At 35.2% G+C, this 17,335-nt stretch overlaps 1 protein-coding gene across 2 annotated transcripts in view; it reads left to right on the forward strand.

The window, feature by feature from the left end:
* ACSS1 (acyl-CoA synthetase short chain family member 1) overlaps positions 1-14,252 on the forward strand; it is an 84,583-nt gene extending 70,331 nt beyond the window's left edge. For both annotated transcript variants that reach the window (XM_074209309.1, XM_074209310.1), the window contains 4 exons: positions 434-561; positions 914-977; positions 9,798-9,916; positions 11,934-14,252. In XM_074209309.1, the coding sequence (XP_074065410.1) occupies positions 434-561; positions 914-977; positions 9,798-9,916; positions 11,934-12,110 (488 nt within the window). In that variant the 3' untranslated portion in view covers positions 12,111-14,252. The remainder of the gene's footprint in view (positions 1-433; positions 562-913; positions 978-9,797; positions 9,917-11,933) is intronic.
* Positions 14,253-17,335: the final 3,083 nt, after the last annotated feature.

Raw genomic sequence — 17,335 nt, forward strand, 5'->3', positions numbered from 1 at the left:
CAGTGCTCCTCACACCACATTCATTCTGGTGTAGCAGAATTCTCTCACCAATCCCTTCAAGCTGTTCCCAGGCTGTGTTGTGACCAGGGCTTTTTCCAATTCCCAGTCCTAATGAAACATACCTTTCCTGTGGAACTTCTAAGTTATCTTGGACTGGGAAAATGTATCACTCAGTCTTTCTGTGGGTTTTGCCCCTCTAAATTATGACTAGAGTCATAATTTGACAGCTTTTGGAGTTTTGGGGGGGGAAGGAGTTCCTGGGAAATGCTGTCTTCATGCTCCTATTTTGGCTCCACCCCCAGGAATTTTTGTTTTTTGACAGAAAGAAATCACAGGATTGAGTCACTGGAAGGATATTAACTTTGACAAGACCTTTTTCAGGACCAAGGTCAAGTTTGCATTTTTATCATAATAAACTCTTTTATCATACCAGGTTATTATTTCTCTGGAGATGGTGCTCATAGGACTGAGGATGGATATTACCAGATAACTGGACGGATGGATGATGTTATAAACATCAGTGGTCATCGACTAGGAACTGCAGAGATTGAAGATGCAATGGTAATTTATAAAGAAAAATTCACAATGGGGCAGCCAGGTGGCACAGTGGATAGAGCACTGGTCCTGGAGTCAGGAGTACCTGAGTTCAAATTTTGCCTCAGACACTTAATAATTACCTAGCTGTGTGGCCTTGGGCAAGCCACTTAACCCCATTGCCTTGAAAAAACCTAAAAATAGAAAAATAAAATAAAATAAGTCCACAAACACTACTTACCACCTTATTTCTTCATTCCTTGAACAGGGGGTGGGAGGCACCTGTACTGATATATGTAAAATTTTGGGATGGAGTTAATCTATTTGGTTTTGTTATTTAATCTCATTTGTTGTTTTTCTCATCTCTCTGTATTATCAGGCTAACCACCCTGCTGTGCCGGAATCAGCAGTGATTGGCTATCCTCATGACATAAAAGGAGAAGGTGAGTGTTAAAAAGAGATGTTATGAATTGGTCTAACTTAATGTATACATACATATCATATATATATATATATATATATATATATATAAATTATGAAAGAACATTAACTATAGTGGTCCCTAGGCAATGCAAGAAGAGTATAATATAATTCTTTCCTCTCCAAAAAATTGTGTGTAAGTTAACATTTGAAATAAAAGGTAGGCATTCTATGTAGTAAGAAATTTCTGGAATTGATTAAGTATAAATGTGTATTATTTAAGGATAACATTACTAGAGAAATGAATGCCTTTTGAGGATCACTGGAAGGGAACTTTGCCTTTCTCATGTCCTCTGAATGCTCATGAAAGGAGTATGTGACACTTCTCCTCCCAAAGGATCATTCTGTCCTGTGGTAGAGTTCCCAAAATTTCTTGGCTTATGGTTCCAAAGCAAAGTGTATATTACTGTTTCCTTAACAAATTTAAAAAATGCCAATGACCTCCTGTGGGGTAGCTGATCTGTGCTAATTTGATCATGGAAATGTTAGTGAAGATTAAAAAAAAATTGCCCATCAAGGAGTGGCAAATTGCTAAGTATGACCTAGCTCCTCTCTGGTTTTTTCTTCTTCTTGCTGCTCCCTAAGCATAAAAGCTATCATTTTAATAGCTATGAATTTTATCATTTACCTCTGAATTTTCTTTAAGAACCTGTTAAGATATTTTCCAATGATATTTTATCCATTTGACACTTAGTTCTTACACAAGAAAATTTCTTAGCCCTCCCAGGTACTTGGTGGTTGCTTGCTACTTTGTAATCTTTTATCTGTTTTTTCTATTCTTGAGTCTGGTTTGACTGCTAAGAAAATTTCTATTGCTCTCTAGCTTTGTTTTCTCCTATAATGTGTTTGACTTGTTAACTATTGGGATTTCTCTTTCGAGCTCTTCCTGCTGTATCTTGCTAGTCATATATAGAAGAGTTGAGAATTTATGAGAGTTTATCTTATATTCTGCAACTTTGCTAAAATTGCTAATTGTTTCCAGCAGTTTTTTGGATGATTTCTTTGATTCTCTAGGTATACCATCATGTTGTCTGCAAAGAGTGAGCGTTTTGTCTCTTCCTTCACAATTCTAATTCCTTCAATTTCTTTTTCTTCTCTAATTGCTGAAGCTAACATTTCTAATATGATATTGAATAGTAGTGGTGATAGTGGGCATCCTTGTTTCACCCATGATCTTATTGGGAATGCCTCTAGCCTCTTCCCATTGGATATAATGCTTGTCAATGGTTTCAGATAGATACTGCTTATTATTCTAAGGAACAATCCATTTATTCCTGTACTCTCTAGTGTTTTTAGTAGGAATGGGTGCTGTATTTTGTCAAAAGCTTTTTCAGCATCTATTGATATAATCATATAATTCCCGATAGGTTTGTTGCTGATATAATTAATTATACTAACAGTTTTCCTAATATTGAACCAACCCTGCATTCCTGGGATGAATCCTACTTGATCAAAATGTATTATCCTAGTGATAACTTGTTGTAATTGTTTTGCTAAGATTTTATTTAAGATTTTTGCATCTATATTCATCAGGGAGATAGGTCTATAATTTTCTTTTTCTGTTTTAACTCTTCCTGGTTTAGGTATCAGCACCATATTGGTGTCATAGACAGAGTTAGGCAGAGTTCCATCTTCACCTATTTTTCCAAAGAGTTTATATAGAATTGTAATCAATTGTTCCTTAAATGTTTGGTAGAATTCATTTGTGAATCCATCTGGCCCTGGAGATTTTTTCTTAGGGAGTTCAATGATGGCTTGTTGAATTTCTTTGTCTGAGATAGGGCTGTTTGGGTATTTAATCTCTTCTTCATTTAACCTGGGCAACTTATGTTTTTGCAAATATTCATCCATTTAACTTAGATTGTCAAATTTATTTTCATAGAGTTGGGCAAAATAATTCTGAATTATTATTTAATTTCCTCCTCATTGGTAGTGAGTTCACCTTTTTCATTTATGATACTAGCAATTTGGTTTTCTTCTCTTTTTTTTTTTGCAAGGCAAATGGGGTTAAGTGGCTTGTCCAAGGCCACACAGCTACGTAATTATTTTGTCTGAGGCCGGATTTGAACTCAGGTACTCCTGAGTCCAGGGCCAGTGCTCTATCCACTGTGCCACCTAGCCTCCCCTTTTTTCTTTTTTTTAATTACATTGAACAGAGGTTTATTAATTTTATTGGTTTTTTCATGAAATCAACTCTTGGTTTTATTAATTCAATAGTTTTTTTTGCTTTTGATTTTATTAATTTCTCCTTTAACTTTTAGAATTTCTAATTTGGTATTTAATTGGGGGTTTTTAATTTGTTCTTTCTCTAATTTTTTAGTTCCATATTTAGTTCATTGATTTCCTCTTTCTCTAATTTGTTCATGTAAGCATTTAAAGATTAATATATCCCCTAACAGCCACTTTAAGTGAATCCCATAGATTTTGGTATGTTGTTTCATTATTGTCATTATCTAGGATAAAACAATGAATTCTTTCTGTAATTTGTCGTGCGATCCACTCATTCCTTAAAATGAGGTTATTCAGTTTCCAAATAGTTCAGGGTCTATATCTCCTTGGCCCAATATTGCATATGATTTTTATTGCATTGTGATCTGAGAAAGAGGTATTCACTATTTTTGCTTTTCTGCAGTTGATCATTAGGTTTTTATACCCTAGTACATGGTCAATTAAGTGCCATATACTACAGAGAAAAAGGTATATTCCTTTCTATCCCCATTCAATTTCTTCCATAAGTCTATCATATATAGTTTTTCTAACAATGTATTTACCTCCTTAATTTCTTTCTTGTTTATTTTATGATTTGATTTATCTAAATCTGAGAGTGGGAGGTTGAGGTCTCACACTAGTAGAGTTTTTCTGTCTATGTCTTCCTGTAGTTCTTTCAGCTTCTCTAAGAATTTGTATGCTATCCCGTTTGGTACATACATATTCAGTATTAATACCACTTTATTGTCTATGGTGCCTTTTAAGAGGATATAGTTTCCTTCCTTATCTCTCTTAAGGCTATTTATTTTTGCAGTTGCTTTGTCTGAGAGATAAGGATTGCTACCCCTAATTTTTTCACTTCAGCTGAAGCAAAATGTATTTTGCTCCAACCTTTTACCTTTACTCTATATGTATCTCTCTGCTTCAAATGAGTTTCTTGTAAGTAGCATATTGTAGGATTCTGTTTTTTAATCCACTCTGCTATTCACTTACATTTTAAGGGACAGTTCATCCCATTCACATTCAAAATTCTAATTACTAACTCTTTATTGCCCTCCATGCTATCTTCCCTCTGTTTGTATTTTCCCCCTTTTTTCGCTTTATCCATATTCCCCAGTATTTTTTCTGAATACCACCATCTTCAGTGTGTTTGCCCTCCTATAGCCACCCCTCCCCTTTCTTTCCCCTTTCCCTTTTTCTCTTTTCCCTTCCCTTCCTTCTGTTAGTTCCCCCTTTTCTCCCCCTCCCTGTCTCTGTACCCCCTTTCCCCCATTTAATACTTGAAAGGTAAGATTTTTTTAAGTTAAACAGTTAACTATTGTAACCCAAGCCTGGATTTCTTTTTTATTTCATCCAGAAAATGTTTTTTGAATGTCTACCAGGCCCAGAACCAAAATATAAGTAGTATATGATGCTAATGGAGTTAGTGAGTTCAAGAGATCGTTGCTTTGTGCTATGCCCAGCTCTGGCTTCTTGTGGGAGATGAGATTTTTGTGTTGGACATTGAAGGATGAATAGAATTTTTGATAGGTAGATGGTGGAAAGCACAAGCAAGAATCATTTTCCTTCTTGAATATCATATTCAAAGCCCAACAAGCTCTTAATGTTGCAGCTGTTAAATCCTGTGTCATTCTGGTTGTAGCTCCATGATATTTGAATTGTTTCTTTTCTGACTGCTTGTAATATTTTTCTCCTTGACTTGGGAGTTCTGGAATTTGGCTACAATATTCCTGGGAGTTTCTTGGTGATCTCTTTCAGGAGACGATCAGTGGATTCCTTCAATTTCAATTATCCCCTCTGCTGCAAGGATATTAGGGCAATTTTCCAGGATTATTTCTTGAAAAATGAATTCTAGGCGTTTTTCCTGGTAATGACTTTCAGGTAGCCAAATAATTTCTGAACTATCTCTTCTGAATCTGTTTTCCAGGTCAGTTGTTTTTTCAATGAGATCTTTCACATTTTCTTCTAGTCTTTCATTCTTTTGGTTTTGTTTTATTGTTTCTTGATTTCTCACAAAGTCATCAGCTTTCCTTATCTCCATTCTTTATCTGAAGGAATTGTTTTCTTTTTTGGGTTTTTTTGGCAAGGCAATGGGGTTAAGTGACTTGCCCAAGTTTATGCAGCTAAATAAGTATTAGGAGTCTGATAATGGATGTGAACTCAGGTCCTCCTGACTCCAGGGCCAGTGCTCTATTCCTTGTACCACCTAGCTACCTTCCCAGAACTTTTGTATCTCCCTTTCTATCCTATTCTGCTTTTTTAAATTCATTCTTCTACTCATTGTTCTACTGTCCTGTTTTTTCCATTTGATCTAAACAGGTTTTTAAGATCTTATTTTTTTCAGTATTTTTTTGTATCTCATTCACCAAGTTGAGACTTGGTTTTCATGATTTCCCTGCATTGCTCTCATTTCTCTTCTCAATGTTTCCTCTACCTTCCTTATTTGATTTTCAAAATCTTTTTGAGCTCTTCCATAGCCTGAGACTAATTTATTTTTCTTGGAGGTTTTGGATATAGAAGCTTTGGCTTTTTTATCTTCTGAGTGTGTATTTTGATCCTCCATAGGAGCAAAGTAATTATGGTTGGATTTTTTCCCTTCTATTGTTTGTTCATTTCCCCAGTCTATGACTTGATTTTAACTCTTTCTTAAGTTGAGATTCTACTTCCAGGGTCGACGATGCATTTTCTCTAGCTTTTGAGGGTTTTGGCAGCTGTTTTCAAGGATATCCTCTAGGGTCCTCAATTCATTTTCGTTCTTATAAGAGGCTTTGACTGCTTTCCTGGCCTGTGCTCTGTTCTGTAGCTGACCACAAGCACTCCCCTCTGCCCTGGAGCTGTGAGTAGAGTCCCTGCCCTGCCATGGCAGTAAAGCTGCTTTTCCTGAGATTGGGGCACAGACTTTGACCTGGATCCGAGTAGGGGTGAAGCAGCAGATCCCTGACTCAGGGATAGCAAAGAGAGTACAAAGATCTCTGAAATCTCCCTTACCATCCACTGGCTGAGTACTCTGGATGTAGCTTCCAGGTGGGCTCCCCAAACCTGCTCCTGGTTCTGGGTCTATACTGAAGCCTCCTTTGTTCTGGGCTCTGCACTCATTCTGGTATAGCAGAGTTTTCTTACTGACCTTTCAGACTGTCCATAGCAATCCCTGGGCTCAGAGGTCTAGAAACCACCCTGCTGCCATAGACTTAGGTGCCCCCAGGGACATAGGCACCCATGGACTGTTCCTGGTTGGTTGGAACCAGTTTGCTTCAGTAACAGTAACAGACCCTTTCCATGGATCTTCCATGGTGTCTTGGGCTGGAAAATTATTTCACTCACTCTTTCTGTGTATTCTGCCACTCTAGAATTTCATTAGAGTCATTAGAATGGCAAGGGAGAGAGCTCCCAGGTTCTCCTGCCTTCATTTCACCATCTTGGCTCTGCCCCATATTAAAAGCTCCTTTTCAAATGGATCTCAGCCTGTTTTTCTGCCTTCATTCTAAATTACTTCTTTTCTCACCCCCATAGTACCTCACATGTCCAAAGATTATAACTCCTCTTCATCTGTACCTTATAAGAATCTCTCATTTCCTTCAGAACAAAGCTTACCTTCTCTATAAAAATTTCCTGATCCCTACAACTGCTAGTATCTTCCCTAACTACCTTGTACTTATTTTGTATGTTCTTATCTATAAATATATTGCTTTCTTTGAAAGAAAGTAACTCCTCACCTGGAGCAATGATTTCATTTTTTGTCTTTGTAACATTTAGAGCTTAGCAAAATGTCTCTTTTTTTAAGGAAGTACTTCATAAATATTGATTAGATGATTAAAATTGTGATATTACAGACATTAGGTAGTTTCTTAATTCCTTTTCCCTAAACATATATGAAGCTGACAATCAGATGAGGCAATATAGCCCTCATAAAGTCCTTAAAAGCATGGCAAGATTCCTTTGCATCTAACTGATACCTAGTTTGAAGTAAGAATATTGTGGTACTTGAGCCAAGAAAAATATTACATATGTATGAAATGTATCTATATATGATTTCTCAGTGTAAAGAGATTAAACTTTGGTTGCTAAATAGTCAAAAGCTTGGAAATAAAATGAATTCCTTATCTGGGTTCCATTTCATTATATAGACATTTCTAAGGTCTGGATCTAGGTTACTACCTTGAACACATTACAATATTATTTATGATTGTTCTTAGAGCTAAAGAAAACATGGATCTTGGTGACTAATTATTCCACTTTGTGTTGAGATAAATCTCCCCTTTCCCTTGCTTCTCACGGAAAAAAATTATCTTCTATTGCTTTTAGACTTCACGCATCACTTATTTTGTATTTTATTTGATTCTACCCCCTATTATGTTCAAATACCTACCATACTACTCTAAAGAGAGAAGGATATTAATAATGCTTGCTGAATGAATGAATACCTCTTTTAGGGCTTGAATATTTACTTTGGTGACCTATCAATAGGTAAGCTCAAAGGGGAATGAAGTAAGTAGAAGAATTTGGGGAGAGATTCATCTACCAGAAGTTTATTTCTGGCTCCAGAGATATTTTCAGTATGGTAATTGGGGAAAAAGACCAAGAAATCTACTGGATTTGTGGGTATGTGAACATAGTGCCTTCTCCACTTTTATAATTGACCCCTATTGACTTTTTCCTCAATTTCTCTATAATCTTCAATGCATTTGCAACCTGGTACCCAAAAGATCCTATTGCCCTCAGGATCATTGCTCCTTGATATTTAGAATATTATCATCATTACAGGTTGTGACCTCCATGATGATTCTTGTACTTTTTCTAACTTCTAAATTACCCCCATCCATATTTCTTAGAATAATTCTTTCCCTTCTTTCCCTTGAAATCAATATAAGTTGTTAAAAGGCAGAGAGAACAAAATCAGTTTTGTCCTGCTACAACAAATGGACTCATGTCTCTACTTGCCCATACAATTCAACTAGGGTAGAAGAATTAGAAAACAGAGGTCTATAGAAAGTTTTGAATTTTTTTTGAGAAAAATAAAAAGTGATGAATATTCTATAGTTGAACATTCCAAATACCTGTGATTAGGGCCTTTTTGTTAATATTAGCTTCAAGTATTACAAACAGATAGCTTTCAAAGCATTCTGGGGATGAATGCTAAGTTGAATTGTTTTTGAGATAATCTTAAAATAGATACCTTCTTATATGTCATATAAATGTGCAATGATCTTACAGAAAGCCAGAATGATATTTGAGAATAATGCATAATATTTGAGATGATTTTCTATAATGCATCTTAAGAAACTTCCATATGATGTTTCATTTTTCCTTCATTCAGTTCAATAAAACATTTATTGAGTTCCTATTATGTCATAGGCATTATATATATATTCAGGGAAGAGGAGTTACAGAGATCAGTCATAGAGCCTACTCCCAACTTATAATTTAGGATCACTGTTGTAGATATTTCCCATAACTACAGTTCCAGGAAATAAAGCATAGAACATATAAATGATAAAAAAGAGATAAGCTCCATAAAAGAGGGACAAACTAAGTTCTTGGGGGAAGAGAAAAAGGAAACATTACTTCCCACATGTTGGATGGGAGAATTTCATGGAGAATATAATATTTAATCTTGACCTTGAGGGAATGATTGGATTTTCATAAAAGAGATAGAAAAATAAAGGAATTTCAGATGGATATAAAAAGACAAGGAAGCACAGAGTATTTTGGTGAAATGACAATAAATCTAGTTTGGTTGGTGCAGAGGATGCATGAAAGAATATAATGGAGTAATAATGTTAGAAAGATAAATTTGAACCAGATCACCGAATGACATTGAATGACAGTTAGAATTAGGATAATTTTGTAGACAATGAGAAAATTATTTAAAAATTTTAAGCAGAAGACTAATATGATCAGGGTTTGGCTTTAAAAAGACTCATCTGGCAGTGTTCAAAGGAAATGAAGGGTATAGAGTTCATATAATAGAAGTGATTAAAGAACTGAAGATAACGTGGAAAAGATAAGACTTCAAAGGACATGATATCTGTCTCCAGATATGCGAAGGGTTGTCATATGGAAGACAGGTTGGGTTTGTTCTCTTTGGCTCAGAGGGTAAAACTGTAAGTACAATTTTGGCTTGATTTCAGGAAAAACTCCCTAGTAATTAGAATTATTCCAAAATGGAATAGTTTGCCCTGGGAGCTATTTCCACTCATCAGAGGTCTTCAGGCAGAAACTGGGTGATGACTTGCCAGGGGGATTACTTTTATTGATATGAGTTGTATTAAATAGCCACTGAAGCCTCTGACTTAAAAAATGATGTAATTTTAGGTGATAAATTGTTTGTTTAGTTAGTATTCAAAAATAATGAAAGGTATTGGGGCACATCTTTGAATTGGGGGGAAGATTGTTAGCAGTGTATCTTTGTATTATGGTGGTGGTGTTTTTGGTAGGATTACTAAACTATACTCAATTATGTTGTCAATGAATTTGGTGAAAACTATTGATTAAATAGAAACTTATGTACAGCAAAATAAATGGTTTTTGGAAGCTGATTTGTATTCTAACATTCCATCTCTTTCCTTTTCTTTTAGCTGCATGTGCTTTCATAGTCCTGAGAGATGATATAGATAATTCAGATGTCATATTGAAAGAGCTCCAATCAATAGTCGCCAGCAAGATAGCCAAATATGCAGTGCCTGATCAAATTGTGGTGAGTGGGTCTCAAGGTTATAAACTTTTATTAACTACACAATTTAATTTTTTTGGTCCCAGTTCAGTAGAGAGTCATAACTTTTTACTATATTTCAGGGATTTCATTGATAATAAATACTTCTACGATGGTATAAGCTGCAACCCAAATTTGTCTTGCCATAATGTGTTTCTCTTAATTTTGTTTTCATATTCTCCCTAGAGGCTCTCCTTTTAGGCCTTTAAATATCCCATGGATACTCGATCCTTTACTGTCACTTTGTGATAGCTTCACCTCATTTTTGCAATCTTAGATCTCTTGATTTATATTTCATGCCACTTGTATGTAAATTATTATTGGTAAGATGCAATTTGTTATTGGTAAGATGCTGCAGTTGATTTAAACTCACTATAGTTCTCCATTGATTTTTGGTTTTTAAGCAACTTTGATTCTTCAGAAATAGTGGCATTTAATGATTCTTGGAGAATCATTGGGAGAATGTCATAGAGAGAATGTTAATACAAGAGGTTCTTAACAGCGTATTTATTATTAAGATTCTCACAGTTAAAAGGTTACATTTTGATTTGGTTTGGATCTGACTTCACTAGTGTAGGAAATGTTAGGAAATTCCCCTTTAATAATATAGGTCAGCATCTATTTTTTACAGGATGTCTTACTTTGGGGATGGGACCTTCTTTGTATTTCATTGGGTGTTGTGAACAGTGGCTATTTAGAGTTTTCTAAGTATTAAAACAGATATAAAATTTGAGGAACATTATAACTGTCATATGTTGGACCACCAAAGACATTCAGTTATGGAAGTTTTGGATCCACAAAAAGGTATGCTGATTTGGGGAATTTCTAGGGAATGTGATGAAGGCAATAATGAAAGTGCTTAACACATTGCCCAAGACTTTTTGAAAGGAGGAGAAGGCAGGTATAGGTACTGAATGTGCATCCCACTTCTGGTTCATACTGTCTGCATGACCATGGGTAAGTCATTTAACTTTTCAATACCTTAGACAACTTTCTAAAAATGTAAGTTATGGAAGACTTGCTGATTCTCATTTGGAGCTCCCTATCACAAAGAAAACAGACAATTTTGGGGCTGTATTAAATGAACTGCTTGGAGTCATGAAGCCTTCTTAAGTCCTTTAAGATATTTTTAGATTTGGAGAATGCAGACTAGCATGCCTCAAGGCATCCTGATTTAATTTGCTGGGGCTGAAAATATTTAATTAGGGAGGTACAGAAAGAGTATGCCTAGAAAGAAGAACCTTTTTAAGACACTATTGAATTACTTATAGATCATTTGGCAAGGTCTCATCTTTTATTAAAGAATATCTATTGGCCTTGGGTACCCTTACCCTCCATTAACAACATATTATTGTGTAAAAAATGTAAGTGGAAGCATTAATATTTAAATTGTCTCAAGAGAATTCTTTACACAGAAAATAAAATGAATGTTGGGAAGGAAGTTAAGAGTCCAAGTATATTAAACAAATAACTATTCTCATCTAAGAAACAGAAATTAAAGGAAAAAAGAGAAATATTTATAAATGATAGTCAATTGTGAATTTGGATGTGGAGAAAAATCATCTGAATGAAATTTATTCTGTCCAGATAAGAAAATGTTTCATGGAAGTATATTGTCCTTAAATTGCCTCCAAAGATTTGGTAGTTCTAATCTCTGAATTGTTTTCAATACTGGGCTCATTTTTCATTTGCCAAGATCAGTATTAGATTGTGGGCTGACACAAAAACCTAGAACTATGATTACAAAATGTCATTGTATCAGATATATCATAGGGAGCTACCACCTCAGGAATCTCTTTATGGGAAGAATTACAAAAGTCAACTTATTGTAAAAATTGTTTTTTTCACTGAGATGGTAGGGTAGTGCAAAGCAAACACTTTTATGTTTTGTCACTCAATTACATCCTAGTTTATAGTAATCCTTAGCTCCTAATGGTTAGGGAATCATTTCCAAATTCTAATAATGTTTTTCTTCCCTTCCTCCTTTTTTTTTCCTTATTAGGTGGTAAAGCGTCTTCCAAAAACCCGATCCGGAAAAATCATGAGGCGACTCTTAAGAAAAATAATCACTGACAATACTAAAGATATGGGAGATATTACCACTCTGGAAGACCCTTCAGTGATTTCTGAAATTTTAAATGCCTACCAGAAACACAAAGCCAAGCAATCTGCCTCTTAATAGAGAAGAGATATGTGCATCAGCCTGGAAGGTCCAAAAATATGTTTGGTCAAAACCAAATACAATTCCTATTGTCTTCTCACAGGACATATTACAGAAATTGGTTTATTTCCAGATCAGGAAAGAGTTCTCTACAATCATCACAAGATCTAGTGATCTTATATAAAGCCTGTTGTGTTTTCCCCTCCTTTTGTTCCCCTGGAAGAGGAACTAGGAATACAATTAATAAGAGACAAAATCAAAGTTGAGATATACTTATATTTATGTAAATGGAACCTAATTTGAGCTTGGGGAGTGGATTGATGGTGAAAGGAACTTATTTATCATTCTCAAATATAAGTGGCCCTATGAGATACAAAAGGGGAAATGTAAAAATGTGCCTTCTCAGAAGATTTTAAAATTAGAAGCAATAATATTTTTTCCCATGTGGTCCTAGTTATAATAGTTGTAGAGTCTTTATTTTTATACTTTCTTATCTGAGAACAGCATACAAACAGAAAAGTTTAATGTATAAATTTATTTGTATACATTCTTTGTAAACATCATTATAGAGTAGATAGCTGCAATTATAAAAAAATTCATTTCAACTCTTGCAGAGTGAATGGCATGTGTACACCTTTACTCATAATCATTAAAGAATTTTAGAGGTGTTAAAACAGATTAATCAATGCAATCATATTAATTATGTATGATGCCTTTCAAATAAATAGGATGATTTCATTTTGCCTATCAGGACTATATGTCATTATATACACTGAACAAAATTAATTTCCTAAAAGTTTGGTTATAAATTTGTTCACCCTTAAGTTCTGGTTACTCCTTTTTAAAAAAAAAAGCATTGTTCTGGATGGATTTTTTCCCCTCCAGAAGCTTTTAAGCTACAGGTCATTAATGTTCAAAACTGTGGCACTGCCAAAAGTAACCAATGAAAATTCAAATGACCTATTGCAATAATCACTATAGTTCTCAGAAGAACCTGTGGCATTCTTGAAAGATGTTTTTGTCTCTACATCATGGGGGTGGGGGGGGAGTAGGGAAAATACAGCTCAAAGTTCTGATCTGAAATTAAAAATAAAAACCAAAAAATCCCCAACAGAAGTCAATTTTATAAAAGTGCCTTAATGTTAATCATATAATTGGTATTGGAATTAGTAAACTAAATAATTGTTGACATAATAGTGAACATGTGGGATCAATGTGGCTGATATATATTAGCCAAGACTCTATTTATTAACTTGCTTGGTTTCCCATGCATACTGTAAATAGCTGAGATTTATGTAAGACTTCAAAAGGAGATCTGTAGGGTCTATGACCTTAGAAGAATTTATCTGCAAATGAATTAAAACTATTTTATTCCCAGTTTTCAGTGATTAATGATACTTATAAAAGATTATCATTCTGTTCTGCTCAGCCTGATACTAGGGACAAACTAAAGTATAAGCATAATTCATTAAGAAAAAATAAAGGGAAACTTTTCAATATTGTTTCATATAGGAGAGAGATGTACAGTAGCTCAATTATTCTGGAAACTTCATGCTCATTAAAGCCAAAAATTGGCTTGTGAGTCAGCCAAATAAATTTCACAATATTTGTGTAATTAAGTACCTTTAATCATACAAGAAGTCCTCACTCAGAGTATTTTTTACTCTTTTGTTTACAAATCTAACTTGTTTGTGTGACAGTGGAAAACATGCTGGATTTGGAGATAATGGGTTAAAATCCTTCCATTTATTGAATCTATGAATTTGGGCAAGTCATCTAAACAATTTGAGTCTGAGCTTTCTTGCCTGCTTAAAAAAAGTTGGATTGGATGACCATCAAGGTCATTTCAAGTTCTAAATTTTTGATCCTATGATCTATTTTCCAATCTGATAAAGAAAAAACAATAAAAGTTTGAGGAGATTGATACAGGTATGCTGACAGTAGAGAAAAGCAATAGCTAGGGGCAGCTAGGTGGTGCAGTGGATAGAGCACTGGCCTTGGAGTCAGGAGTATCTGAGTTCAAATTTGACCTCAGACACTTAATAATTACCTAGCTGTGTGGCCTTGGGCAAGCCACTTAACCCCATTGCCTTGCAAAAAAGAAAAGAAAAGAAAAGAAAAGAAAAGAAAAGAAAAGAAAAGAAAAAGAAAGAAAAGCAATAGCTGTCAGCAAGAGAGAAATTATTAAAAAAACTGAAAAAATAATTTAAAAAGTATAATAATTTCAGACTAGTAAGCAGTACAGAACAGGTGACACAAGGTCTCTCTGAAGAACTTTAGATTGATTGAGACAGGGAGATACTGCCACAGGTTCGCTCAGCATCAAATAGGTTGCTGTTCTCTATCAGCAAAGAAGAACTGTGGTAGCTCAAAAGAAATGTGAATACGTGAATTTAGAGACATCTCTCCATGCCAATTGTTCACAAGAACATGGTAGAGCCTTCCAAGCTCCTATCAGTCTAATCAGCCACAGTCAGACACAATGTACCTTGACCCCAACATAGTGCCATCATTTTGATTCTCTCTGAAGCATGAAGGCCAACTACTAGCTGAATATTGAGCTGAATATTTCATGAATGCCTGAAGCTATCAAAGTACAATACAAGTAGTTGATGTGAAAAGATATGAAAAGATAGCCTTAATATGTTCTGTTTAAGAAAGTAGGAAAGGGATTAGTGTACTTCATAAACATTTCATTAAAAATGGTTCAAAAAGTTTTAGTATTTGAGTGATAAACTACAATCTGGAAAGCTTAGTTATACAGAATGATTTTTCTCCTCAAGAGTTGCAAATAGCTTTGGTTCTTAGGTACTAGCAAGGTTCTTTTATTCAAAAAAGAACAACTAGACAATACTCATATGTATAAACATTGCTATATCTTCCTATTTCTTTTCTTTCTACAGGCTGTTTTACAATAAACAATGAAATAATTGGGGAAAGGAAGAAAACAGACTAGTTGACCATTAAGGAAATTAATTAGCTAGACACTCTTAGAAATGAAAGCTAATTGATCCAGGGAAATTCTATAGAAAAGAGAGTTTGCAAATAAGTTTCACAAGGAGTAATAAGATTAGAATCTTTTTAGAAAGTTTGTTAGACTCAATCTAAATTACATTTTTTATAAAAGTATTTATATGCACATAGGGATTGAATATATAGACACTGTTTAAGATCCTTTCTTTTTGCCATGTAAAATATAAAGACTTAGCAGGACATTTGATATTGCCAGTGTTCTCATAGTTCTCAACATCTGTGAATAATTCCTGGTTCCCTTGAAGGTGATAGGTAGTCTTCCAAAAACAATATATATATAGCCAGAAGATTTAGAACTGGAAGGGATTTAGAGAGGAAGTTGGCTGAATATCCAAGGTCAAAGGAAAGGTCACTATGCTTTCAATGTCTTTACAAACTGGAAAAAAATGGAATGTTAGTGCTATACTTTGAATTGAAGAATAGGACTTAGATTCTTATGGATTGTTTTGGGTTAGGTGGGGATGGGGAAGAAGCAGCCTGAATAAAAAGAGGGAATTGGAGGTGCTATTCACATCTATCAGAAACTTCTTCATAACTATCCAGGTAATAAAAGTATCATTAGAAGCATACACTTGAGAAAAACAGGCTCCAAATAGTTAAAAGATTTGCCCATGACAGACTATTAGGTGGCAGAGCCCAAGGCTGGAACGAAGCTGGAACAAAATTGAATTCTAAATCCAACACATTTTCTACCACACCATCTCTCTTTTTCAGTTCTGAGTACAAATACCTTCCTCTTTTGTGGGGTGGATAGAAAGGCCTCTGGAAGAAGGTGTATTTTGTATTGAGTTCTCTCTCTATTTTGATAAAATGTCAGGAAATGCTTTCAAAGAATATGAGCTAATCTTGTACTATACTCTCTTACACTCTCAGAGGACCAGGAAGGCTGAAGAAAATCCATCAAAATCTCATGCCTTGGCAAGTCTTACCTTCTTAAGCAGGCATTTACAACTATCCATAATCTACTTCCGACCTACAATTCCTATTTTGTCCTGCACTGTTCCATTTTTCATATTCTATGTTTCAGACAAACAAGACCACTGTGTTCCCCCAACTCTTTCTGTGATAAACTACTTCTTTGCTGAGCTCCTGCCTTCATTATTGTTGGAGATTTTTGTGTCACCAGTTAAGATTGAGTTGTTAAAAGTGAAGAATTCACATCCAGTCCTGGAGTTGAAATAGCTCAGGGTTTATTTCATAAGCCTTCAAAGTTTACAGATGAAAACCCATTTCATAAGCCTTTAAAGTTTACAGATTAAAACCTTTTTTTTTCCTCCAGAGACAGTGGCTTGAGGACAGAGTGAACACAAAGGACTAGGAGAGGTGCCTAGGGGAAAGAGAGAAAGGAGAAAGAGCTGGTTTAGACCCAAGTGAGTCCAGCCACATAGAATAGAAGGCCACAGTTCTCCAGAGGCCTAGGCTAGGAGCACAGCTTAGAGAAAGAAAGACAGAGTGTCCATCTTGATAGAAGGAAGAAAAGAGAATTCTCTTCTGGATCTCTGTACTTAAATGCCTTTCCATAGTGGGTTGGAACAAGGCTGATGATTGGGGAGTGGTTTAATCCCTGGCTACAGGTATTCTCCAATAAGCACACCACAGAGGGTGGTCCTCCTGGAGAGGCTAAGATAACATCCTTGGGCATGGGTGATTCAAGGTTGCACCAGTCATTCCTGTTCTAAAGCACATAACCTTCAAAGTCCAACATATTATTTCCCCTGGCTCAAGATAATTGTCCAGCCTGTGTAAGCTTGTCTCATCAGTGAAAGCATAGCCATAGTCAAAATGAAAGTCAAGAGGAAGTTTATAGACAGTATTTTAACAGGGCAAATGATTATAAAATTTGTTTCCAATTACAATATTCCTTAAGCCTATAATTCCCTGCATCATCATGACCCAGCTCAGATGTCACTTCCTTGAAGCTTTCACCAGTGGTTTATCATCTGACTCAAATGTTTACACCTGTGTGCTTTTTGGGCAAGTCACATCTTCCTTGGGCTTCAGTTTCCTCATTCAAAATAATGAGGTTGTGTCAGATAAGCTCTGAGGTCCAGTTCTTGAGTTAATATCCTATTTTCCTATGATTGCCCCAGTTGAAAGTTATCAATCTCTCATATTTTCTTAGAGAACTTTCCTTTGCCCCATTACACTGCATTTTGCATCACACTTATTTGTGTGCAATTTTTATATTAGATAATAAATGGTTTCAGGTT

This window comes from Macrotis lagotis, chromosome 1 (genome assembly GCF_037893015.1).
Source record: "Macrotis lagotis isolate mMagLag1 chromosome 1, bilby.v1.9.chrom.fasta, whole genome shotgun sequence".
Taxonomy (NCBI): Eukaryota; Metazoa; Chordata; class Mammalia; order Peramelemorphia; family Peramelidae; genus Macrotis; species Macrotis lagotis.